At 28.2% G+C, this 27,703-nt stretch overlaps 1 protein-coding gene and 1 pseudogene across 2 annotated transcripts; both read left to right on the top strand.

The window, feature by feature from the left end:
- The first annotated feature begins 10,671 nt into the window (after window positions 1-10,671).
- On the top strand, window positions 10,672-12,029 carry LOC114195161 (berberine bridge enzyme-like 21 pseudogene; annotated as a pseudogene).
- A 10,126-nt stretch (window positions 12,030-22,155) lies between these two features.
- Window positions 22,156-26,743, top strand: LOC114195585 (hydroxyproline O-arabinosyltransferase PLENTY-like). 2 transcript variants are annotated; one of them, XM_085665250.1, is made up of 9 exons: window positions 22,156-22,174; window positions 22,794-23,337; window positions 24,666-24,733; window positions 24,820-25,021; window positions 25,206-25,303; window positions 25,446-25,515; window positions 25,603-25,674; window positions 25,834-25,947; window positions 26,403-26,743. In XM_085665250.1, exons 2-9 carry the CDS (start codon window positions 22,978-22,980, stop codon window positions 26,472-26,474), a joined length of 1,056 nt encoding a protein of 351 aa, XP_085521376.1. In that variant the 5' UTR covers window positions 22,156-22,174; window positions 22,794-22,977; the 3' UTR covers window positions 26,475-26,743. The 2 variants fall into 2 exon arrangements, with proteins under 2 accessions (XP_085521376.1, XP_027941905.2); XM_028086104.2 differs by lacking the exon at window positions 22,156-22,174 and adding an exon at window positions 22,197-22,625.
- The last annotated feature ends 960 nt before the right edge of the window (window positions 26,744-27,703 follow it).

Below are 27,703 nucleotides of genomic sequence, written 5' to 3'. Positions count from 1 at the left end.
GTACCATGGAAGGGTGTCTGATTCAACTGCTCCAAATGTTGAACCTTCAATTCTGGGTAATGACCCTAATGCCACCGCCACCGCCACCACCACCATCACCGCAGTGACCACCGATATCACTGATGTCATCACCGACGACAACGACAACAACGACGGCAACACAGTTTATCTTCATAATGGATTCTTCTGTGGAGGTTCAGTCTCTTCTCCTACAGATTTTAGCAAGATTCATGGAAACAACCCAACCAACCCAGGAGATGATAACTAGGTTTAGATCACAAAGCTTCATATGCAACTTTGTGTGTCATGAATAATCAATAATGTTTGTTTCTTGTTTCTTATTATGTACCCATGTGCCTTTAGGCAACAGTAATAATAATAATAATATTTTTCTTTTGTGTTTAATCGCATAGTTCTTAATTTTGCATGAGATTAACGTTATGGAGTTCTTAACTCAGGGTACTGTTTCTGGTTTTCTTTAACCACTTTACTTTTCTGTTATGTTCTGCGTATGATTTTTTTGTCTGTCTTGTTCTTGAATCAAATTTTACACACCGTTTTTTTTTCCTCTTGTGTTTTCCCTAAAATTTCGGCAATACATTGATATATAATCTCTTAAATCTTAATTAGTTAAAAGTCTTGAAGTTTAAGAAATATTTGCTTTTTGTCTGAAGGTACTGGGTGGTAAATATTGTAGTGGTTATCGTTACGAAATAACAGTGATTTTAATACTCTTGAAGTTATGAAAGTTATTATTCAACTAATCGTTAGAGTTTAAGTAACACGAGGATGTTAATGAAAGGAGTAGTTTGTATTGAAAATGATGATTGGAATATATTATTACTTTTAAGTTTTGGATTTTTGATAAAATTTTAATTCATTAGTTAATGGGTTAAATAAGAGTTTTCTACTTCAAAATTTCAATTTAGTATCAAATAATTTTGAGTGTCTGTTATACTTAATATTTAACATTCCTTTGGCTATAATAGGATATAATATAGCACCATAATATACAAAAATCAGGAAAAAAATATATAAAAAGCACAAAATTTATATATATATATATATATATATATATATATATATATATATATATATATATATTAGGTTTGTAACATGATAACCAAATATCAATATTGTTGTGGTGGTAAATATATAACAACAATAATGATAATAAATATGAGATATGAGGATTATAATGAAAATAATAATGATACTCATGAAATAAAATAAAAAACTACGAAGAGAGTTATAAGAATAATGGTAAAAGTAGTAATGAACAATATGAATATGATAGTTGGGTGATTTTGATAAAAAACTTTTATGAAGTTAAAATTTTTAAATAATTTTAGTGAATTTAAAATAGAGTTTTGGGAAATATATATATATATATATATATATATATATATATATATATATATATATATATATATATACTTAAAAAAATTAGAGATAATAGTTTATAAAATACACGACTACATTTTGTCGCATAGAAGACCTACCACTTGTTATGACAATAAAAGTGGCATTGACAACAACGATGGTAAAAGAAGAGAAATTAAGGTTACAAGAGACATTCCAATTATAATTGCTACAATAAAGATAACAATGAAAGTGATAATGCTAGTAACAATATACTAATAATAATGGTAACAATGACCATGACAATGTTGTAATGTTTTTATAACAATGATGAGAAAGTGAGTATAAGCAATACATATGAACTAGTAACAACATCAATATTAATGGAAGTGACTAGTAAATATAATTTTTACAATAAACATTTCTTAGTTCCATCGTTATCTGAACCTATCATGTACATGATTTAACAAATATTTTTAGAAGTTCTCCATTAATATTTATTAAAGTAGATTAATGACAATAATTAATATGTAACCGTCTTAACGTATAACGCACATGATTTAACATCATTATTTTCACTACTTTTAAAAGTTTTCTCTATTAATTTTGTTTTTAGAATTAGATGGGTGACACAAATCAATATCTGTAACGCCAAACAATATTTCTCATACTTATTTTAAGTATCACCTTAATATTTAATGAAAAATTATTCTTGGAGACCTAAAATATTGATCAACACTTGAGACACATACATATAAAGAGATAACAAAAGTTATATACATTTTAATTGGTGTATATAAAATGAAGGAGCATATATATTTGTGTCTTATTTAACGTAATATATATTCAGAAAATATTTTTAAGTGTCAAAATAAATGCACATATTTTGGAAAGGACAAAAATATAAAATTTACTAAAATTAATATATATATATATATATATATTAATTTGGTTTAATTACTCTTTTGATTCTTGATTTTGTCCAAACATGTCAAGTTGTTCCTTTAGTTTTTTTTTTAAGTTTTAATTTGGTTTTGATTTTAAAAAAATTGGTGCAATTTTATCATTTTCGTTAAATATCTTGAAATGAATCAATGATTTTTTTAATCAAAATTTATATTATGATTATGTTAATAACATCAATAAAACAAATCATCATTATTAACAACTTCAATCTTAATGTAAAAATCCTTTGTCCTTTACAAGAAATTTAGTAAAAAGGATCACATTGCATCAATTTTTTAAAAATCGAAACCAAATTGAAAATAAAAAAATTAGATGACCAACTTGACATTTTAAAAAAAAAATAGCGATCAAAAGAGTAATTAAACATACTAATTTATATGCATGTGAAAAAAAGTTAGGGGACCAAAGCCCTCTCACTCTACAAACTTGATAATTGTAATCAAGATCAAATTAGTTGAAATATTACATATGTATTGTTAAACTATAATATTTTTTATACAAAAATCAGGTAAATAAATGTGAAAGCACAAAAAGTAATGAGTATTAATATATATATATATATTTATTTAATACGTTAGGTTTGTGTCATGATAAACCAAATATTAATATGTTATGGTGTAATTATACAATGATGATAATAAATATGATGACAATAATAAAAATAATAATGATAATGACAAAGTAGAAATAGAGAGATTATAAGAAAGATGGTAAAAATAGAGATGAAGGTTATGATAGTTGGGTGAGTTTGATAGAAAACTTTTATGAAGTTAAAAGTTTTAAACAATTTTGGTGAATTAAAAAATTTAAAATAGTGTTTTGTGGAATATATATATATATATATATATATATATATATATATATATATATATATATTACTTTGTATATATCACTAATACTCACTGTCATTATTATTACCATCATTATTACTGTATTCTTATTAATATTATTACTTTCATTGTTATCTTTATTATAACATATATAATGGGATGTTTCTATTAACCTTAATTATATGTGTACAATAAAGATAACACAATAAAAGTGATAGTATTAATAAGAATACAGTAATAATGATGGTAATAATAATAATGACAGTGAGTATAAGTGATATATACAAAGTAATATATATAAAAGATATGATTGAAATAAAAAAATTTACAATAAATCATTTCTTAGTTTCATCGTTATCTTAACCTATAACGTACATATTTTAAAAAATATTTTTAGGAGTTCTCCATTAATATTTATTAAATTAGATTAATGACAATAATTAATATTTATAATCGTCTTAACGTATAACGCACATGATTTAACATGACTATTTTCAATATTTTTAAAAGTTCTTTCTGATAAATTTTTTTTAAATCAGATGGGTGAGACTAATAAATATTTGTAACGCCAACAATATTTCTTATACTTATTTTAAGTATCACCTTAATATTTAATGAAAAAAATATTTTTGAAGACTCAAAATATTGATCAACATTTGAGACACGTATAAAGACACAACAAAAGTTATATAAATTTTAATAGGAGTACATAAAATGAAGGAACATGTATATTATTGTCTTATTTAATATACATGGATATTCAGAAAATGTGTTTAAGTGCCAAAATAATTGTACACAAATTTTGGAAAGCAAAAAATACAAAAATTACTAAATTAAAAAGGAAAAACTTATATGTATGTCAAAAAAAGATAGAGGACAAAGCCCTCTCACTCTACACAAACTTGATAATTGTACTCAGGATAAAAATAGTTGAAACATTAAATATGTATGGTTAAACTATAATATTTTTATATACGAAAATTATATTAAAAAATATGAAAGCACCAAAAGTAATATATATATATATATATATATATATATATATATATATATATATATATATATCAGAATACTTTTGTTAATAATATTCAATTTATTATATATATATATATATATATATATATATATATATATATATATATATATATATATATATATATATATATATATATATATATATATATATATATATATCAGAATACTTTTGTTAATAATATTCAATTTATTATATATAATCAATTATAATTTTGTAATTCAATAAATGTGATTTAGATGTTGAAATTTTAGAATAGAAGATCTATTCCATTCGATCTCATTAATATCAATCATCTTTTATCATATAATAGTTCTACATTGTTTAAGAGTTGAGTCAAGTATAATTTAAATATGCATCATTTCATCAATTCTTTGAAATATCTTTGTATAACAAAATTGTGACACAAATTAGTGACTCCAAAAGAAACAACATTCACATAATGTGATTGATTTTAACATTGTTGTCTAAATGAACTTGAAATTGAAACATTAATAATATTTAATGTATTGTGTAAAAGGTATAAAGATTTAAGATTTTTTTTTCACTATTTTTAAAGTTATCGATTCATTTTTATATATAATATTTTTAATTGATGAATGTGATTGAAATATTAAAATTTGACGATAAAACATCTCTATCACGCAATTTTATCACTATCAAATACTTTTAACTACAATATACATGACAAAAATGTTTAATAATATTCTTTTCTCTTTTTGTATAAAAGTTGTGATTTTTAATTATCTAACTAAAAAACCACATTCTTTACATAAATTAATTCAATGCTTCAATGTAAGTATATAAGTGAAGTCATACCAAGTCTCTCCAAATTAATTCAAGACATGAAAAAAAAAATGTAATCCAATTGTTTATAATATAAGTATAAGAGTGAGCATTAGATTAGATCTGGATCATCTATACTCATCATCACAAACTTAGACAAAAAAATTTAGGAGTACCAAAAAAAATTTTTCATTTCCTTTCCTTAAACCCTTTTCATACAATTATATGCATTTTAATTTATTATATTTCTAATTTAATGAATTCACACAACATGGATATTCTAATTTTTATTACAATTTAAGGCTATCAACTAATTTATTATTTGCAGCGAAATTCGTAATGCAGCCCAATATATATTCATAAAATTTTACAAATTTTATCATATACAACAGAAAATACAAAATTCCTAAATTTCATAATTTAGGATTATACTAATGTGGATAAAAGTATAATTAGGGTTCATGTCAATTTCATAAAAGAAAGAATCCCTAATATCATAATTAGGATTCATACTAATCCGGAGAAAACTTAATTTTGGTCAAACATTGTAATAGCACAATCATAAATTTAAGATATGTAAATCATAATAGAATACTAATCTTGATTCATGATTTATGAGAAATATTGTGATAATGTATTCTTTAATCTCTCTATTTTCCGATTTATCTCTTTATCTTTTTTTCTACTTTCATACTTTCTTGATGACTTACTGAGAAATAATTTTATGGCGAGTCGAAACTCTAATGTCTTTAATTAACCAATGTCTATCAAATTGATTTTTATTCTATTTTTTAGACAATAAAAATATATAAATAAATAATGTATATATAAATAAAATGGTGTAAAACTTTCCAAAACTTAATAAATAATATATAAATATATAAATATAATTTTAAAATATATAAAATTTAAAATTTAAAAATTTGGGAGGAATATGTCACGTTTAAGTTCCACCGATGTTCATCATTCAACTTGAGTAAGAGTGCAGTAGTTTCGATTGTGTCAAAAAGAATTATTTAATCATAAATGAACTCCAGCCAATCTAATTAGAATTGATGGATGAGTTAGATTATCAAATAAACACATTTATTAAAACCATAGTTATATTCATAATACTCAATTTATTATATATTATTAAATATAATTTTTAGTTAAGTAAATTAACATTTCGAAATTTGATACTAAATATATTTTATTAAATAAATAATTGGCTACTGTACATTATATCTCTACTTTAATTACCTTAACATGTAATTAGTCAAAACACATGTATATGTGTGATTTTTTCTTTTTGCAACAAAAATTATTATTATTTGTATACAAGTAAGTTTAAATAATTTTTATATTTTATTGTATTTTATTATAATAGTTATTTTAGTTTTAAAAAATATTTAAATTTTAGGAAATAAAACGGTCAAATTAAAAAAGAAATGGTCACTTTAAAGGATAAATACGGAAACCGTAAAAGTGTACATCAAAAGAGATAATTTTCTTTATGTAATAGTATAAGAATATAGATAAGAATTAAATATGTTTTTTCCCTTAATTTTTACTGAAAATTGAAATTAGTTCTTTTTTAAAACTTTGGTCTAATTTAGTTTTCTAACTTTAAAAATGTATGGATTGAGTCTTTTTAACAATTTTTTTTAAAGTTTATTAACATTTTAAACATGTTGTATGAGAATATTTGAGTTGTTTAACCCGCTTGACACATCTCTGCTTCAATGTTAGTTAAGAAACTGTCTTAGAAACATATTCGAGATGTGAAATAAACTTAACAAAATTTTGTTAAAAGAACTAAATCCAAACATTTGTAAAGTTGGAGCACTAAATTTGGCCAAAGTTTTTTAGAGGGACTAATTACAATTTTCACTGAAAATTAGGGAATCAAAAACATATTTAACCCCTATAGATAATGTACATATAAGATAAAAATATATTAAAGTAACTTAATTTATTTTGTAAAATTAAATACGATACTTTTGTTGATAATATATAATTTATCATATAATGTAACTAAGTATAATATGTTTTGTTGAATGAATATGATTAAAACATTAAAATTTTATATTCAAATGTTTCTTTCATTCTAATTCCATTATTATCAATTACATTAACTTTAACTTATAATATAGTTAACCGTGCATTTTGTCCCACTTTTCTAAGTTTTTGTTATTGCATCCATGTTTTAAGCATTGTAATATAATCACTTCCACTTGAAAAAGACGTTGTTAAGAATCTAATGACGTAATACATATGTTCTTGATGTATCTTATGTATATTTAGTCATGGTGTGACACAAAAGCAACATATTTTTTTATTATTCTTAATAAAGTTAAAGACTTAATTGAAAATATAAATTTTAAATTCTTGTACATATTTTTTTATTTATATATAAGTTAATTTTAACTTATAAAAAAAATTAAACTATAATATGTGAGTAATTAATATGATCTTCGAACACTATTTCATTAACTTGGTTTTCATATTTTGAAATTGATTTTAATCAAAGTCTCTTTAACTTGATTTTAATTAGAACTTTTAACTCTGGTCTCAAATAAGTTGTTTACAAAAGCGAATTAAATTAAAACAAACAACTTGGATTGGTTCACTTTTTATTCTTTAAAAATCAATCAATTTTAATAATTTTTTAGTTAAATTAAAAAAACATTTTTAAACTGATTTTTTTATTGGCTTCTTTAGTGCTATTAAAAGTAGACCTTTAAGTTTAAGTTAATTTAAAAAAAAATAACTTGTTAAGTTAGTTTTACATTCACTTTTATATATCTATTGTGAATTTGTATTATCCAATAAGATTACCATATTAAGAAACAATTTATTCTATTTAAAGTTTTATTTATTTTGGGACCAAGATTTGTAGAATTCTTTTCCACAACCTAGTCCATCATGTATTGTGCTGTGGTGCAAAAATAAACAAACACACTCATCACTAATTATAATGGTGCAATATTTTACTAAAATATATACATATAATTTAACATTATATTTTTTAGGGCCCAGGCTTCATCTGTTACTAATTTTCTCAATAAAAATTATACCTGAAAATTAACAACTTAAAGAGATATGTGCATAGTACATCCAGCTTCAACACTCAACACAGATCTTATTACAACATAAAATTATACCCAAAAGCGATGTGAGTGAGTGATGAAATTATCTAAAAAATACTTTGATTTACAAAATAATAAAACAATTTTTATGTATATTCTGAAGAGAGTTACAATATATGAAGTGTGGATTAGTAGGGAGGAATTAAAAAATAATAATAAGAAAAGCTCCAGATCCGAACCTCTAGCTTTCACACATGTATTTTATTTTATAGAGAGAATTGCTGCTCCTTCTAAAATAATTTACTCCAGATATTTTTTAGTGAGAATCATAGTTATAATTTTTAATGAATTTTAATCATAATTAAATATAGCTATTAAAAGAATGTATAAAGAAAGATAAGGATAAACCTCGGGAGATGAGTATATATAAAACCTATTTCTAAATCCGAAATATTCTTCAAAGAACCTTCCAAGAGAAACAGGCACATCAAGATTCATAACAAAACCTCATATTCCAAGTTCTAACAAAAAGTTTAAAGAAGAAGAAGAAGACCATGTTACATTGCCTTGAGCTTTTTCTCCGCTGACATCTTAACAATTATTTCAAACCAAAAAACAAAGAAAAAGAAAAAAAAAAAGTGACAGACATAAAATGCAGCAGGAGCAGCCTCATGATGCACACGGCGGTTCAAGCCGACTTGGGCGGCGCCGCCGGCTTATTCTTGGTCGGAGAAACGGCGGCGTGAGGGGAATCTTTGATCTCTTGGTGGGTCGAAATGCGTGAGGCTTGGGAAAGAGAAGCGGCGGCGGTGGCGGCCGCGGCCGCTCCGGCTTGCTCGGCGACGGCGTGTGTGAAGTCAAAGGGCTTCGTGATGTCGTCGCCGGCGAAAATTTCCGGCGGAAGGGCTTGGGAGGGTTGGCGTCGATGACGGGACATGGCTACTCGGAAGTGAGAGAAAAGAGAGAGAGAGAGAGAGTGTGAGAAAATATGAGAATGGATATGAATATGAATGTGTTTGGGATTTTATGGGGATGTTTGGTTTGGTTTGGTTTCGACAGAGAACTAGACTCACGCGCTTTTGTGTTTCGTGGTTTTTGAAACTTTCTTCTTTCTCTTCTTCTTTGGGGTTTGTACGAAGGAGAGAAAAACAAAAGCAAACTAGTTTTGCAAGAAAGACAACTTGCGAAGTGCCAATGTCTACGCCTTCATGGTTCCATGTTACCCGACGTGCTTCTTCAATTTTTTAGCTTTTTCTTAAATCTTCTTTTCTAAGAGATAATTTAAACAAATTATTTCTAATGTTTAATCAATGCGATTCTTCATCTACAAGCTTCTATTATATGTTTTCTTCACATGATTTGTGATCTCATTTGTTTAATTGAACTTGCATATATACAATTTATGTTATAACTTAAAGACACTTTTTTTTTTAATTTTATATTCAACATAGGATGAATCGAGAAAACCTAAGTAAAGTTATTTATTAGTAGTAAGAATTGAACCTATTTTGATTAGTGACGATTGTTGAATTGTGGCAATTAAAGGTTGGACAAACTTGAATTGTATTGTAAATTATTAGAAGTTGCCAAAACCCTACATGTTGGGTACATGGAAGAAATGCATCGTGCAATGAGGGAGTGGATCCCTTGGTGAACAACTATGGAAATGTATTTATATGAACACCCTAATGCACAAATAATTAGGGTTCGGGTAAATGCGAGTGAGTAATCAATCAAAATTATAGGAATGATGTTTTGAATAAGGTATATATACATACCAAAGAAGGAATCTTGGTTCGAAAGTGTAGAGGTTAATTTCAATTATGAGATTGGATTTTAAAATTTTTTGCCATATATTTTGAGGAGATAAATTTAAGTTATGTTTACAGTAATTTCTAACTCACCTCAGTATAGTTAGGAACTATTTTTTTTTTTCAACATAACTTCGATAGAAAGTATTTTTTTTTTAGAAAATTACTTTTCTAAAAAAGTGTCTTTAATTCAATTTTTTTAAATAATCACAAATAGAGATAATTTTAAAATGTAAATTAATTATTTTTTCAGTTTATGATTATAAATTACAAACACAAACTTGCTTCAACTTTTCCCTTAAAGCATGATTTTTTTCTTCTTCAAGATTTCCTAGTTTCATAGTTCTTCTTTCTGGTTTTGTGGCGTTTGTGATATCTATGGCCTTATTCATTATTCTTGTTCATGATCTGGGTTGCTTGTTGCTTGTTTTTAAATGGTTACCAATGACTACTTCAGAAGAGAAAGACAATTCTTGTATTTGCTTCGATGGTAAAAATTATCTTACTTCAAAATTTCAATCCAAGATTCAAAGGAAAAAAAAATTATGAGATCACTTGGGTGGAAAGACACAGCACTAGTACAAAATTGTATTTTTACCTCGCCTTATAGGTCTCGGTTGGTAAGGAACCGAAGCATATAACGGCGCGGTGGCATTTTTGCAATTCCAGGCAACTTTTATGCCTCAGTTCAAGAAAAGTCCGAAGCCAAAAGGGGTTATAGGCTTCGGTTCAAAAAAAACTGGTGCCAAAAGGTCCTTATATGCTTCGGTTGAACAGACCCGAAGCCAAAAAGGTGGCTAAAAATTTCAAAAATGCCACTAGCTGTTATGTCTTTGGCCTCGGGTGGCACTGAACCGGGACCAAAGAGGGTTATATGCCTCGGTTATTAATTGAACCGAGGCCATATAGTTTAATTAGGGAAAAAAAAAACACGAACCCTCTACTTCTTCCTCGCGCCGCTGCCTCTCTTCCATCTCTCTCTGCGACAACACTGACCCCTCACCCTGTTCAAAATGAACACTCTCCTCACTCTTCCCCTTATCGCCACTCTCCAAAACATCATCCGGCATAACAACAACCTCATTGGTATTCTCCAGCGAGACCAAAACCTACGCCTCTGCGCGCACTGAGGGATTGGTAGAAGACCCGCCACTTTGGTTGGCGTTAGAAGAAGAACCACCGCCGGAAGAACCCCTCTGACAACGCAACGCAAACCCTAATCCCTCTCACGGGGACTACGTCAACGATTCACGCCGGCGCGCATTCGTCTCCAAACCCTAACTCTCTTCTTCCGCACGAGAGAAACGTCCTAGGTCCTGCGACTCGCTGCCACCACGCCAGTCACCGAGACTGGGTCCGCGAGCACCAAGGACCGCTCCTGTCCGAGACTCCGACTCTCTAGAGGTTCCATTGACCAGCCGTGTTGTTTCTGGGAGAGGCTGATGAGGTTGTGTCGATTTTGGAGAAGGAGTTTCCGCTTCTTGGGTTGAAGAAGGAGAATTGTACCGAGGTGAGTTGGATTGATTCTGTTCTGTGGTGGAACGATGATGAGAGTTTGAAAAACAGTGACAAACCTAAGACCCTACTGGATCGAAATCTAAACTCTGTTGGTTTTTTGAAAAGAAAATCCGATTATGTTGAGAACGCCATTTTAAGAGACGGGTTGGAATGGATATTCAAGAGGATGATCGAGCTGGGAAAAACGGGGTTTGTTTTCAGCCCTTACGGAGGGAAAATGGGAGAGATTGCTTCTGATGCGACACCGTTTCCTCACCGCAAGGGGAACCTGTTCAAGATTCAGTATTTTGTGAACTAGGACGATCCTTCAAGCGGTGCGGCTCAGAATTTCACGAATCAGGCTAAGAGGCTTTACAATTACATGACCCCTTTTGTTTCTAAGAATCCCAGAAGGGCTTTTTTGAATTACAGAGACCTTGATATTGGAGTGAACAACTTCGGTGAGAATAGCTTTGAAGAAGGACAGGTTTATGGGAGCAAGTACTTCATTCAGAATTTGGAGAGGCTGGTGAACATTAAGACCAAAGTGGATCCTGAAAACGTTTTCAAGAATGAACAGAGTGTCACTAACTGGGTGCAGATGTGTGTTCGTGTGACTGCAGCGGATGATGGAGATGATGAGTATGCATATCACCTATGGCCTCGGTCCTAACTGACCCGAGGCAGTAAGCTACGTATATGACACCGGTTTCAAAACAACCGAGGCATAAAACTGGATCTATGGCTTCGGGTGATAACCGAGGCCAAAATGTGTACCTTTTGACCTCGCCCCAATATGTCTCGGTTCTAGACCCGAGGCAAAATGTGGAAAACAACCAAGGCAGAAAGCCCTTACTGCACTAGTGCAGTCCAAAAAAAAATTGTTATATCTACATGGGAGGTAAAATATATAATAACATTTATTATAAAGATGATTCATTTTTTTTATGTACATTTCACCCTTTAAGTTAATATAAATTTAACTATTGTATATTATAAAATAAATATTTTATCATTTTAACAATTATTTTTTAAAATTTAAATAACTATTTACAATAAAAATTTATAATTATTTTATAATTATTTTTAATAAAAAAATTAACGCACGTTTCGACTTGTAAATCTCAATATAAATTTTACACTCATTTTAGTTTTTAATTTACTTTTACATAATTTAATAAGATAAATCTATTATTACGTCAATTACGGAAATTAACATGGTTTTGTCTCTTATTACCCTTTGAAAAATCCAGATTTAGCTTTATATAAATAATATCACTCATATTTCGGTCGAATAATGAAGAGATTTAAGTCATGACTTAAGCCTAAACACATATTTAGTATTAATATTTATACGTACTTTTTTATTTGTAGATGCGTAATGATAACTAAGGAGTATAAGGCTTCTAATTTTTCCATTACTCTCTCTAAAATTAAAAATTACTTAGTTATTAATTTCAATTAAAAATCCTGTCTCTATATTGGATATCGTTAATTTTATCCCCTAACTAGTAATACAAATATTATTGTTTTAATAAATTATTATTATTATTCATAATAACTATCTTTACTAATTTTAAGAACACGTGGCCTAAAAACATTCATTTTGAGCATAAAAATATATTCTAATGATCCTAAAAAGTAAAAATTCACATCATCCTCAAAATTTAACACAAGTCTAGTGTGTCTTGATAGGTTAAATATCAAATTTGTGAATCAATCTTATGCATTATGGATTCAAATTGGATTAGATAAAATGATTTTAACACAAGTTAAAAGTGGATTGACTCATAATTTATTAACAATCTTTTATTATTTTTTATCATTTTTTCATAAATTTAATATTATAATTATTTACTATTTTTAATGATAATCAAGATTCAAATAGTTTACATATTTAATTTATTTATTTGTCAGAGATTATGTAGTATAACACTATAATTTTTATGTAGTATTTTTATTGATATTATAACACTATAATTATTTTGATTCATTTAATACCCAAGTGTGGCCATGGTTATATAAGCTATGGAAAAAGTGGGCCACAAGCTACCTAGTAATACTATTAGTAGGAAAAAAAATGGATGCAGGGTACGATAATATATTATGAAGTGTAGAAGACCAAGTATCCAACTTATACATACATGCATATGTATGAACCTTCCGTACGTACGTGTTTATAGTTTGTACGAGGAATGAAAACATTCAATTTTGTTCAAATGATCAAAAGGAGTGTAATTATCATTAAAACATATGCATAATTCAATTTTTATATTTCTATTTACCATATATACATAATTAGTATAGCCATTAATTTGCCTCATTCAATGATTGTGTGTCAACTAGCATTTCATGAAACTCTTGCTATGTAATGTTTTATACGTTTGAAAAAGTTTCTTGTAAAATTTATTAAAATTAGTTTAAAAGAACTCTTTATTTTCATGCAATAGTTTTGTTAGAATTTTATATCAATTGATTAAATTATAAAATTTATTGTGTATGAAAAATTAGTCAGGTTTTAATGTAATGTTTTTGAATTCGAGCAAAAGCTTTTCAGTCATGAACTCTTAAGTTAAGCTTTCATTTAGAAAAACACATCAGAAAAATGGGTGGCATAGGAAAAGTTGAACAGAGATTTTCTCAGATGTTATGTTTAAGGAAAGAGTCAAAAAAAAAAATTTAAAAAATTGAAAAAAGGAAAATTAGAAAATGAAATTCGTTAAAGTATCAAAATCAAGATAGGACATCGATGACATGTGGTGTATTCTTAATGAAAGACATTAATCAGTAGTTTGTCCAAGAATAATAATTGCATATTTTGTGGGGATCTTATGATCCTGTAATGGGTTTTTCTTTTGTATAAATATTCCAAAAGTCTGAATTTAGAAATGGAAATCTGAAAGATGAAAAAAACAACGTTGTTCAGGAAAATGTTTTCAGATTACCAGAGTGAATAAGCTAGTAGTCTTATAATTAATGATAATTCGATGATCACCATATCAAAATCTCTAATCCTCGGAAAAAATGATAAAAAAACGAAAAGAAGAATATAAATAGACAAAACAAGTTATTTAGTTGAAAATAAATGAAAAAATAAAGTTAAGTTTATTTATTTTTAATTCATTAATTTATTCCAATATACTTATTTCTTTATTATTATTATTATTTATTATTTATTTAGAGTTGTTGTATTATATAATAATCGAGATCATCTCCAATTATATATATCAGAATACTTAAATGTGAAAGAACGACTATGACGTCTTAAACTAAAGAGTGAAAACATAAAAAGCTAAGGGCCTTTATCAAGATATATGTGGTCGAAAGAAAAAAGGAAACTCATGGTACTGCGTCTAGGTGCCTTCGGTGTGCATAAGGTGTAACATCCCTGGCGTACCACTTCACCCCTGGCGTACCACGCCCAGAGCATGTCAGGTTAAAGGTCAGGTTGGGGGTTCGATTCCCACTGGCAACAACCCACCCAGTATGAATGGACGGAGAAGGGTGATGAGTTAGGGTGTATTGGGCTGCAGACCTAACACAACCGGTTTGAGGGTGGCAGGTGGGATGTCTGGTAAGCCCAAGAGGATCCGGGGGTGTTACATAAGGGCTTTTAAGTAAGTTTCTAAAAAGCCAAATCACGCATAAATTACATTTTAAATATGGTTTACAACAGACGGTTTAAAAAAAAAGTGTAAGATTTTTTCTTGAAGAAGAACAACACATAATAAATTAAAAAAAAAAATTGAAAAAAATTAACTCTAAATTATGTGTAGCGGACAATCTATTAAAGAACTAAGTTAAAATGTTAGAGTATTTGATAATAAGGTGTAATGGATGGATGTGATGGAAGGGTATGATAGAAGGTGACAGTACTCTTTCCTAGAGATTGTCGACTGTAATAGATAGTCGAGTACAAAAAATTAGTAAATTATCACAATTAGGTTAAATTTATCAATAAATTTTAGAATTTTAAATTATTGATAAAAATATCTATAAGTAATGAATCAATTAGTAATATTTCTTAGTAAATTTACATATGACGTATATATTCATCGATAAATTTCATTTATTTTAAAATTTTTATATTTGTCTATCGATAAACTTTGTTAATAAAATAACGATAAATTATTAACTGAGTTTTATCAATTTGTGTAAAATCCATCAATAAAATTCCTCAATAATCATGCCTTAGAAAATTCATTTGTAATTTATAATTATTTTTTTCAACAAATTTTTCCATGAGTAAATTTTGTAGTAAAATGAGTGGAAAAAATTATCGTCAAGTCAAATGATTTTTTTTTTTTTTATAAATCAAGTGGAGATGAGTGTGAAAAAGAAAAGAAGGAGGAGAAGTGAAGTCAGAGCTCTTGTAACAGTGATGATGGAAAAAATGCTACATCAGCTCGTCGATGGTGCAATAGCAAAATAACGATGAGCCCACACATTACAAACATTACAAGAAAATCTTCATTTAAAAATTAATTTTAGAAACAAAAAATAGCTATTTACAGTAATAACCAATTTAAATTTAAATTTACAAAATTAAAAATTATTAATTATTAAAATAATCATTATTATAATAAAAATTTATAATTGATTAATAAATTGTTCATTAATTAATTAAATTTTAATTATCTACGATTATAATTGGATTTTACGTTATGATCATTCACTTTATATACCACAATAGTTTGTTAGTACATATGACTTTTTTTTTTATTTAGGTTATTATTGTGTCAATGATTATTACTTTTTGTTTACAAAATTAAAGAACAAGAAAAAGAAAATCGTCCTTCACACTTATTTTTAGCAACAATATAAAAAAAATGTCAAGAAATTTCTATTCTTTTTCCCTTTCATTTACCATCCTGAGTGGTTGGCACACTCGAAGCATCATCATCATGGTGTTGGAGTTTGTATTTTGTTTGGCAAGTTGAATTTTGTAAATTCAAAATAATAGAATAAAAAGAAAAACATTGCTCCTTGTAACATGGTGAAAACAAGGGATCAATGAAGAGACAGCAGCAACGTTGTTGGGTTGCAAAATGGAGAGAGTTTGCGAAACACGATTGTTGTGGAAGCAGTGGCACATGCAAAAACACGTTGTGTATAGTAAGAAACCAGTGGTCGATGATGATGGTGTTGGGGAAAAGAAGGTGCAAAAACAAAATCTATTGTTCTCCATTATTTTTACGTGTGCAATTAGGGCAAGAGAAGAAGACAAAGAAGGTGCAGTGACGCGCGCGCGTGGTGTTGGATACGGTGGAAGATTGAAGTGAAAAGGTTGGACGCGTGGCAATAAAAGAGCCTCATCTTAAAAATCTATTATCTTTGTGGTGTGGGTCTAAAATCTATATATATAGTTCAACTAACCAAATCTAATGCATACATGTGCAACAAAAATAATTGGCACAAACACTTTCTTTTTTCAATCTCTTCCTTTAAAATCGATCAAATAAATATTTTTTAGATTAAATTAAATTCAAAGCACGTGCCTTTCATAAAACTTCCTTATGTTTAGGTCAAATATTACTACTTTTTAGATGCCTTGTTGATAAAAATCTATCCACAGAAATCAAACTCATGATATGGTCGACACTCTTCGGCCAGTTCGTACATGTAGAATTATTTAAAACTGTATTTTAAGATTCTAAGCATTGTAAAATATATTTTGTTTCATGGGTTAGAAAAGAATGTAATTAAAATATGCTAATAGTTTAAAAAGTTTCATTATTATTTAATCACGAGCTATTATTTATGATGGTTATTTTTCATTTACATAAGGACTACAAAAATCGCATTTAAAGTAATTTTCCTCCGCTTGGTAGAAAAAAAATACTTCCGAAGAAAATAAGTTAAAGAAAATATGCAATACCCATCTGACATCCTGCACAACTATTGAAATACAATGGATATTGTGCATAAGGATATAAAAGTAAACTTAGAAGTGTACATTACTCTTAAATCAATCTTATAAAATTAATTTATAAGATAATATTTGTATTTATTTATATATTGTAAATTATTTTTATTTTTAATTGATGTGAAATTTTCAATATACATTGAGTCATATATATCTTGAATGAGGGAATAAATATGAATAATTGATTCAATAGTGATCCAATAGTTGATAAAACAATAAGTTTAACAAACAATAAATTTCTTTAAGATAGACTTTAATCATGATTTTGGTACCATACGAAAAAGTGAATTTAAATTTAACTTAATCTTACAAAATCGATTTCTAAGATATGGTTTGTATCTACAAAAAATATTTATATTAACTTTTTTATTTATACACATTAAATCAACCTATACAAAATTTTTAATAAATTACATGTATGTTGTATTAATTGAATATATAAGATATATAAGTAGGTGATGGTTTCTCCTTTTTTTCATATAATGTAAAATGATTATATTTTAGTTGATTTTTGAGTGTACATTCACAAAATTAAGTATTAATCAGTAAGTTTTTGAAAAAAGAATTTAGAAGAGCTACTTCAATTCATACAAGGAATTAACATGATTAATAAGTTTATGGGTCAAACTTTTTCATTTTTATATATTGTAAGACTTAGACTTATATTTCATTATAAAAAAATTCTTGAATAATAACCAATTTTAGTGATAAAAAATAATTAGTCACCAGTGATCAATTTATAAACTAAAAATTATTGATAATTAAAATAATTTCAAAAAATTATAATTGGTTTCTAAATTAGTAACAAAATTAGTTCATATTATGAATTGATTTCTAAATCGGTCACTAACACCAATTACCTAGGTTTTGACTTCCAAATGATTTAGTCTTTAAATTAGTCTTTAATTAGAAAATTAGTCTCTAAATTATTTTTTGTCACTAAAATTGATTATTATTTAATAATTTTCTTGTAGTGTTGGGATTTCCAACACTTAAGGGGTGAATTTCACACATTAATGTATTTTTCCTCGAACATAAAAATTCCCAACCACAAATATCTTAAGTTTTTATACCTATTTTATGGTATCAATGAGACACACTTATCTAAAACTCCTCTTTAAGAATATTTTCAATACAAGAAATCATCTCTTCTACAATTTCATTATAATATATTTGAATACTATGATCAGAAAATTGAATCTTAGTTGAATTTGAAGTGTATTAAATTATGGTACATGGCATATGGAGGCAGAAAGATAATCCCAGAGTGTTGGGAGGATCCCATAAATGCAGAATAATTGATGTACGATGGTTTTGATATTGTAGTTATTGTAGTTCATCACAATTGCTAAAAATAAATGAGAGGGGACACCACTGCTTTTGTCTTCATCCCCATTTATTCTTCAACAAACCACAACACTGCCAAAATATCCTTCTAACATTATCCATTCTATATTCTAAATCTTCCTTTTTATTTTACTGCATTATTATCCATCCATTCTGCATTCACTCTTTATGCTTTCTACACGTGGGATGTCTATCATTTTCACCATTCCATTTTCTTTATTGCCTTTTCTCTTTAAATCATTCATCAACTCTTTTAGTACCACATACAATAAACTATATACCAAACTGTTATTCGGAATACACATGAGATGAGATGAAGATGTGACTGATATGTTTATTGCATCGGAAGAATGTAAAGCAGTGTAAATGAGAGACTGTTACAGCTAAATTAAGGAGCTACTCGAAACGTTGGAGTCTTTAAAATTGGAATGCTGCTAATGGTATGAAGCAAAAGATTTTGGACTTGTGTTGATCACGCAGGAATATGCCAGACATATACTTAGGGAGACATACATATCGCTTTTACTCTTTGTTGGTGAATTACAATGGTGATTCTTGTAGTTTTGTTTTAAGTGGAATCTTTTATTTTGGTGGAGCTAAAATGCTACACTAGAACATTAATGTATATAACAATGTTTTTTGTATAAAGATTAAAATATGTCTCAAGTGCTCTTTTTAATTAAATTTATTCTTTGTTGATAAAAAAATTATATACAGTAAACTCTTGGAATAAATACTCTTGTTGAGTAAAAGGAAAGTTAATTTATTGTTTTTATAAAATAAAACTTTAAGGAGGAATATGGTGATTTTTTAATTTGATATTAACCGAGGAAGGATTGTGAGATTAGATATTAAAAATTTTGGTTGATTTTTGGCAAGTTTTAGTATTGATATTTAAAAGATAATTCTCATATCAAAATTCTCTATATTATTAAACTCGAATGAATTTTTAGCTTTGATTGGAGGTTGTTTGTGTAAATAAATATGTTTAGTAATTAGTACTGAATGTTATGGTTTGCACAAGTTAAAGAATTTAAACTAATTGAACTAAAACATTGTAGGTAAAGTTGATAAGCATGGTTTGAATATGTAAGTTTTAATTTATGGTTAAATCGAGAAATAAATATACATGATAGTTGTACATTTTAATTTAATATAACAGTCCCTTTTTATGACACTTAAAATAGATTTTTTATGTTGATTTCTAAACTATTATAGATACAGATGTAGAAAGTTTACATTTTTTTTTATGATAGTTCTGTAACTATCGTAAAAAATTCACTTTCTGTATATAATTCAGAATTTTTTTTTTCATAAAGAAGGTTTTCTGATGTAGTTTAGAAATATTTTCATGATTATCCAATATAATTTTTTGTTTTTGACAAAAAATATTAGTATTGTAAAATAAAATAAAAATCACTATCCAACTACATAATCTCAAAATTACTTTCTAATTACAGAATTCAAAAGTCAATATCAAGATTATGAAGACTTCCATTACAAGAGGACATGATAAATTTTCTAAGACTAAGAGTAACATATAAATTATATATCTATAATCTATAACGATATATAAAGAGATTTTCTTTTTGTGTCCACATTTCATAATATCAATTATACTCTTTATTATATCATTATTTATTAAATTTTAAAAATTAATAGTTATTTTTACTTGTTGTCTATAAAACTATTTATCTTTTTTTTTCTTATTCATCAACAATTAATTTCTCTATTCATTTCACTTTATTTTTAATAAATATAAATTTACTTTATATATTAACTTAATAACATTTCACTCTAACATACTATTATTTATATATTACCAGCGTCTATGTGTAGGCTAGTAATATATAAAGATGATTCTCTCTTTTGTGTCCACATTTCATAATACCAATTTTACCCTTTACAATATAATTATTTATTAATTTTTTAAAATTAATGGTTATTTTTACCTATTTTCTATAAATCAATTTATCTTTTTTTATTTTTTTTATTCATCAAGAATTAATTTTTCTATTCATTTCACTTTATTTTTAACATTTCACTTTATTTTTAATAAATATAAATTTATTTTATATATTAACTTAATAACATTACACTATTATTACCTACTAAGATATTATCATTCATATTTAAAGAATGCGACAGACACAATAACACCTATGTATACGCTAATAAATGGAAAGAAAAAAAAAAACACCATCGATGAAACAACGGCAAAAAGACACATCGAAAGGACGATGTGGAAAGATATAATATAATAGAGACTAAGGATGCTCGGGTCTTTTACACCATGTAAAGATGCATGAGGAAATCATTTGGGTGCAAAAAGAAATTTCATTTTTTTGAAATCCAAAATAGTTACTTTGGGCCTTACTTCGGACATGTGTGGTTGCAAAGTGGCCCACAATTGAGAGTCGTAAAGGTATGATTTGGCACGGTTTTAATGTGTTATTGGGTCACTTCACCAAACATTTCAATAGAGGCTGTTACTTCATGCATCCATCAAATTTATTCTTGCACCTATCATTTCGGATTTTATTTTTCATAACGCATTAAACCACCTTCGAAAAGATTTTCTCAAAAAACACTCACTCACTTTTCCGAAACATAATCACCCACTGTGTTAGGTTACTAAATAAGAAAACTAACACAGTTTAATTAGATTGAGTAAAAAAAATAAAATAAAATTTGATTCTATTCAAATTATTTCAATAAGGATTACCATATAAGAAAATGGTCATATTAAGGTTAATTATACAAATATAAAAATTAAAACGTGGATACTTGTACCACATAAGAAATAAAAATACTATGCAAACACTTTAATATCGTTTTAATGGCATTAAATATACAATGAAACCACAATGTAACGTTGACTTTTTTTAATTCTGCTGTGATACATTATTTTGAAGATAATTTTCTTAATTTTTATTTTAATGGAAAAAAATCCATAGACTCACATTTTAATCAACCTATTATTTACTATTATTAATATATATTTATATACAACATTTTATTCACTAGTAAAAACAGATGTCCATTTTATTTCTTATTAAAACAAGAGATCTATCACTAGAATAATTATTTAAATAAAAAATATTATTATTACATTATACAATATTTTTTAATTAATTTTATAGAATAACTTTTAACATTTGATTATATATTTATTTTATTGTTTAAATAATTTTTTATTATAAATAATTATTTAAATTTTAAAAAATAATTATTAATGATATAAATAATTGCAGATTTATTTAAAATTAATATCTTATTTGAAATCTAAAATTTTAAAGATCATTCTATATCAACCTATTCCAATAAGGAAAGTCCTATAAACTATCATGCATAACATGATATACTCTTAAATGTGCGAATTAAATTGCTATTTTTTTTCAAGTGAATAATATTATGACCAAAAGAAAAACAACATTTTGTAATAATAAAAAACGAAAGAAAAAAAAAAAGTAACAACATAGTAACATAGAATAAAGACAGAGTGGTTCTGGTTTTGAATATTCATTGAGATGGAGACAAAATGGGTATGTGTCTGACCGGGATTTGCGTCCATTCCTTCCCAATGACCAGACTTTCTTAAACTTTCTTCACTTTCCTTCTTTTTCTTTTTCATGTTTGTGTTGAGTGTTGTGTTTTGCACTGCTTTCTCACCACATTCATCTCTTTCACTTTCATTTTGATTTCAATTTTGGAGTCAGACGTATGATACACACTTAGATTCACCATCTCGGTCTCTTCAACCTTCAAATTTCCGCGTTTTCTAGAGCTGCCTAGTTGCACCACTCGTTGAAAAGTCAACCCCCCAGAAATCCCTTTTCCTCACCCCACCACTGTCTTCCTTTCCTTCCTTTAACACATTTCCCACCCTTCTCTTTTCTATTCCAAAGTTTCAATCTTTTGCGTCTTTTCTCATCCAAGGTTGGATTTTCCCCCATTGGGATGCTCTGAATATATTGCAAGTTCAGATCTGTTGACGTGAGTCATTGTTCACGTTCTACCATGCGTTTGTCCCCTTTTTTGGGTTTAGGTTCCTGGGGTTTATGTAGCAGTTTTTTTTTATTTTTTTTTATTGGGTTTGGTTTGTTTCAAATTGCATTGGATTTTAGTTACATGGCATATTAACCACTTTATGTTTTGATGCAGATTTTTCTTGTGGAGCAAATGACTGAAGGATTGTGTTTATCTCTATTGACTATAGTTATGCATTATAGCTGTAATTTTGAAGAACCGCAGTGGTGTCAGTGAGTTTTAAATTTTAATTTAATCTGTAAGAGTTTGTTTCTGGGGATTTCGGAAATTCGTATTGGAATTGGACAAGATTTTGAAAATGAGGAAAAGCATCGGACGGGTCAAGTCACTGCTCTTTCTGCTTATGGTGCTTTTGTTTTTCTTTGCCACTTACAATTTGGTAGCTATGATCTTGGAGCATAAGGCCGATGGGTTGGAACATTCGAATAGAAAATTGATGAGGTCCAATGAAAAGTTTCATGTTGCCCTTACTGCAACCGATTCTGCTTACAATCAATGGCAATGCCGGATTATGTACTATTGGTATAAGAAAGTGAAGGATTTGCATGGATCAGAAATGGGGAAGTTCACCCGGATACTGCATTCTGGTAGGCCAGACCAGTTAATGGATGAGATTCCTACTTTTGTAGTTGATCCACTTCCTGAGGGCTTGGACAGGGTAAATATTTTTCTGTTTCCCCAGTAGAATTGTATGTTTTTTTGGCTCACCTAAACTTGTCTCTTTTTGGTGAATTTCTGACCTAATACCAAATTTACTAATCATGACATAATGAATAAGCCTATTCCTTTTACAACTTTGGGGTGAGGGGAGCAATAGGTGGAAAAAAGGAGATGGTAGTCTGGCTAAAGTAATATGTTTTAATTTGTTGCTATTTAATTGTGAAATAAGCTGTCTAAAAGAATTCAGAGAATGGTCGTTATTCGGTACCTTGTTGAATGTTCTCCTGATCATACATAGAAGAGTTTATGTTTTTAAAGGGACTGAATTTGATAAAACTGCAATGAGATATGTTTAGAGTGAAATTGGATCGTGTCATGGTTTTGGTTGAATATCTTGTATATTTCTTGTACTGTTATAGACCTGATTATTTCTGGCTTTAATTTGCCTTATATTGTAGTAGTAATAATGATTGTTTCTAGTTTTTGGATTTGAAAAGCCATTTCCATTTTCTTGTTCTTGTGACTAAATTAATCTCATGATTGCTGACGGTGATTGACACTCAACTGCATATATATCTAAGTATGTTGCTCCGCTACTATTCAAGTTCTGATGCAAAAAAAAGAAAAAAATTGTTTAGTGGGGGCAACAGAAGCTGAAGTGCAGAAATATAATATCATAATATGCTGCTATTTTTTTTGAAAATTTATGGTCTAATCACGTGTCCATAATGAAATGTTGGAAGATAAATATGTAATTTTTTAATGTGCATTTAAAGAAGAGTGTATATTTTTTGTAACCACATGTCATTGTATGTACCTTGGTGGGCTCTACATGTCATTTTCCTTGCATATACAATTGTTCCTGTCAAATAGTGAAGGCTTTTGCACATGGAGAAAAAAAGGGAAATAGAAATGAGGTTTGCTAGTAACTGTTGCAGTTATTTTGCCTCCCTTTTTTCTGAAATAATTTGTTTCCATCCTTGAATAAAACAGACAATAACTTAGTGATTTTAGTTTCTTCCTCTCTCTCTTCCTTGGTGACTAATTTTTTTAAGCAAGGTTATGTTAGAGCTAAAGAGTATTTTTCTCACTTTACTGTGCATCTTACTGTGTGATTATTCCAAATTGCCAATGTGTACTGGTAGTATTTATTGATGTTTTTCAGCTGAGGAACTCTCTTAGCTTAGATTAGTTTCTAAACTCACTAGTTACAAGCCATTGATAATTATCAACTGTATCATGAAAGCCATTATTGTGATCTTTCTATGGTTTTCCGATCAATTCATGCTGTCATAAAAAATTTACATCCTTTTATGTTTGGTGCAGGGTTATATTGTCCTAAATAGACCATGGGCTTTCGTTCAGTGGCTAGAGAAAGCAGATATTCAAGAAGAGTAAGTGTCACAGTTATGGTTTTCTACAATTTCTTTGCTCTCCAATAATGAAATCTAAGTAGCAGTGCATTTTATGATTGGTGCAGATATATTCTGATGGCAGAACCTGACCACATATTTGTAAATCCCTTGCCTAATTTGGCTTATGGATCCCAACCCGCCGCATTTCCGTTTTTCTACATAAAACCAGCTCAAAATGAAAAAGTACTCAGGAAATTCTATCCTGAGGAAATGGGTCCTGTCACTAACATTGATCCAATTGGAAATTCTCCTGTGATCATTAAGAAGGTGAAGTCTGAATTAATAGCTTGCATACAGTGCTGTTATGGTTATTGTTATTAGTTGTTTGCTACTCTGTTACCCTTATAGCTGTTATGGTTACTGTCATAACTAATATCAGATTTTCTTGATTTTCCCATAAGCAACATATTCTTTCATTTAAGGCATTGAGTTTTTTTTTTTTCATCACCAGTCTTTGATGGAGGATATAGCTCCCACATGGGTAAATGTTTCACTGAGAATGAAAGACGATCCAGAGACTGATAAAGCTTTTGGATGGGTGCTTGAAATGTGAGTAATACTAGTCTAATTCAAGATTTATGGTGTTTATTTATTTTCATTTTGTTATCATTTACTTATATTCTTTTCATTTTATAAATTTTCCTGGACCCTTCCCTAACATTGTGCTCCTTTGATTCTCTGCTGAGTGAAGGTATGCTTATGCAGTGGCATCTGCATTGCATGGTGTAAAGCATAATCTGCGAAAAGACTTTATGCTGCAGGTTTGAATTGCGTGTGTTGTGTTGTATTTGTTTACTTGAGGTAGTCATATATAAAAGTTCATGACATGAATTGTTGGAATGTTTCAGCCACCATGGGACTTAAAGGTTGAGGATAGATTCATCATCCATTATACATATGGATGTGACTATAATTTAAAGGTGAGTTCTTTTCTCCTAACTTCAGAGTATTATGATGTGAAAATAAGGTAGATAAACTATATTTCTATGGTTAGTATTCCTTTTCCATGTGAAAAATTTTAGTCTTGCATGCTTAATTGTTCTATGTGTAAGTTACTCACTCCTTGTTTCTTCATCCAGGGGGAACTGACATATGGGAAGGTTGGAGAATGGCGATTTGACAAGAGATCTTATCTTATGGGTCCTCCGCCGAAAAAACTCCCCTTACCACCTCCAGGAGTTCCTGAAAGTGTGGTAAGTCATGTTTCAAAATTTCTGGGTGTTTTGCTTTGAAATTGTTAATCATAGCCATCTTGGTGAAGAGCTGATGTTGGAAAGTTGCTATTTTTCATTCAGTGTAAATTGTTATGCTCTTTCTTGATCTTGATGATTTGAAATAGGTAACATCACCTGAAAAAAGCAGGGAAAGATGTTAAATTTGAGATTCCACTTGGGATGAAAACCTGTTACTCAGGGACCATAAATGCCATAAGATCCTACTTTGTTATTTAAAATGAAAAATCACACACTATATGTGTGTGTGTGTGTGTGGTTCTGTGGTTTGAATTTGTGGTTGTTAACGTGTTTGGTGGAGTTCTGAGTGTGATTTCATTTTACAGTCTCTGCTAAACCTTGATACTAGTGGTGTTTTAAGTGAAGCTTCTTCATAGTGTGATTTAATAGTTACTTACTGCAAGAATGATTTTCAGGTGCGGCTTGTAAAAATGGTGAATGAAGCTACTGCAAACTTACCTGAATGGGATTCAGTAAACAGAAGTTGATGGAAAGAGAAAAATGGTGATGAGGACTAGAAATACTTGTCAAAATAGATTAGTTTAAGCAAATAGGAATGGTGATGAATACAAATGATGTTGTGTTTTCTCTGAAAATATAGTTTTTTTTTATTTTTTTACCAACAGCTAGTTAATTCTTTTTTGCATTCAAACGTATACGAGACATTTGCAATCTATTGCACTGTTGTAATTTTGCCAACTGAATGTTGTCACAGTGCAACCAATGGAGGAATTACATCTTATTTCTTCTGTTTTTATTCCTTTTTTTGAGACATGAAACTATTGTTTTGCCTCCTCTTGTGTGTGTGTGTTTCTGTTTGCATTGTTTATTTTATGTGATGTAATACGTACGATATTAATTGGTATTGAATGCCATTTTTTAATATTTTTTTTATGCAAAATTTAGTACTGTAAAATGTTATCATATAACGATGTTTTATTACAATAAAGGTTTTAATCTAATTTTATATATGAATTTTACAAATTATGTGAAGCATAATGCATAATTACCACTTCCAAAAAATTATATTCTTGGGATTGTTCTATGTCATCATATTATATATACAAAATCAATACCAGCGATAATGGGATTCTTTCTAAATAGTACGCAAAATAACACAATCAAAATAGTAGAGACAAATAAATTTGTTAATATGCTTTCTTTATGTAACAAAATGCATATATTTTATATAGATAAGTTAAGCTTCAGAAACCACGTCCTTAAATCATATTTTTTTAAAAAAATAACATTATAATAAACATAATTTTTTTTTCACTTAATGTGATCTTAATTTTTGTTATTCCCACTTTAATTATTATATTTACTTGTATTGAATAAATATATTTAAATTTAATTAGGATAAACTGCTCATTTATATTCATGACATTTTTTTATCATTCTTTTGTAGCTTTACTAAATATTTATTTCTTTACATGTTTGAAATAATATCAAATTTCAAGTTTAAATATTTTTTAATTATTTATTGAAACTAGTTGTTATATAATGTGACAACTTCCTAATATTGAAACTGATATAAATTACAATCTAGGTGCGTATATGGTTTTGCAAGATTAAGTCCCTTACGTCCTACTCACCAAGATCACTTCTTCCATCAGATCAAGTTTTCATTAATAAATCTCACTTGTGATTTTTTTAATTTTAAATAAATTGACACCAACATTGTGTAATAAAAAGAATTCATTGTAATTTTTTATTT

The sequence above is a fragment of the Vigna unguiculata genome, chromosome 8 (assembly GCF_037176805.1).
Source record: "Vigna unguiculata cultivar grain cowpea cultivar isolate G323 ecotype 2 chromosome 8, ASM3717680v1, whole genome shotgun sequence".
NCBI lineage: Eukaryota > Viridiplantae > Streptophyta > Magnoliopsida > Fabales > Fabaceae > Vigna > Vigna unguiculata.
Note: the sequence above shows the minus strand (reverse complement) of the source record. Positions and strands in the feature narration are given on the sequence as shown.

Excerpts from the sequence above, each read along its gene's own strand:
- LOC114195585 (XM_085665250.1), top strand. The coding sequence starts at position 22,978 with ATGAGGAAAAGCATCGGACGGGTCAAGTCACTGCTCTTTCTGCTTATG. Across the intron at positions 25,304-25,445 it reads TTTGGATGGGTGCTTGAAAT|GTATGCTTATGCAGTGGCAT; the intron begins GTGAGTAATACT and ends TGCTGAGTGAAG. Across the intron at positions 25,516-25,602 it reads GAAAAGACTTTATGCTGCAG|CCACCATGGGACTTAAAGGT; the intron begins GTTTGAATTGCG and ends GGAATGTTTCAG.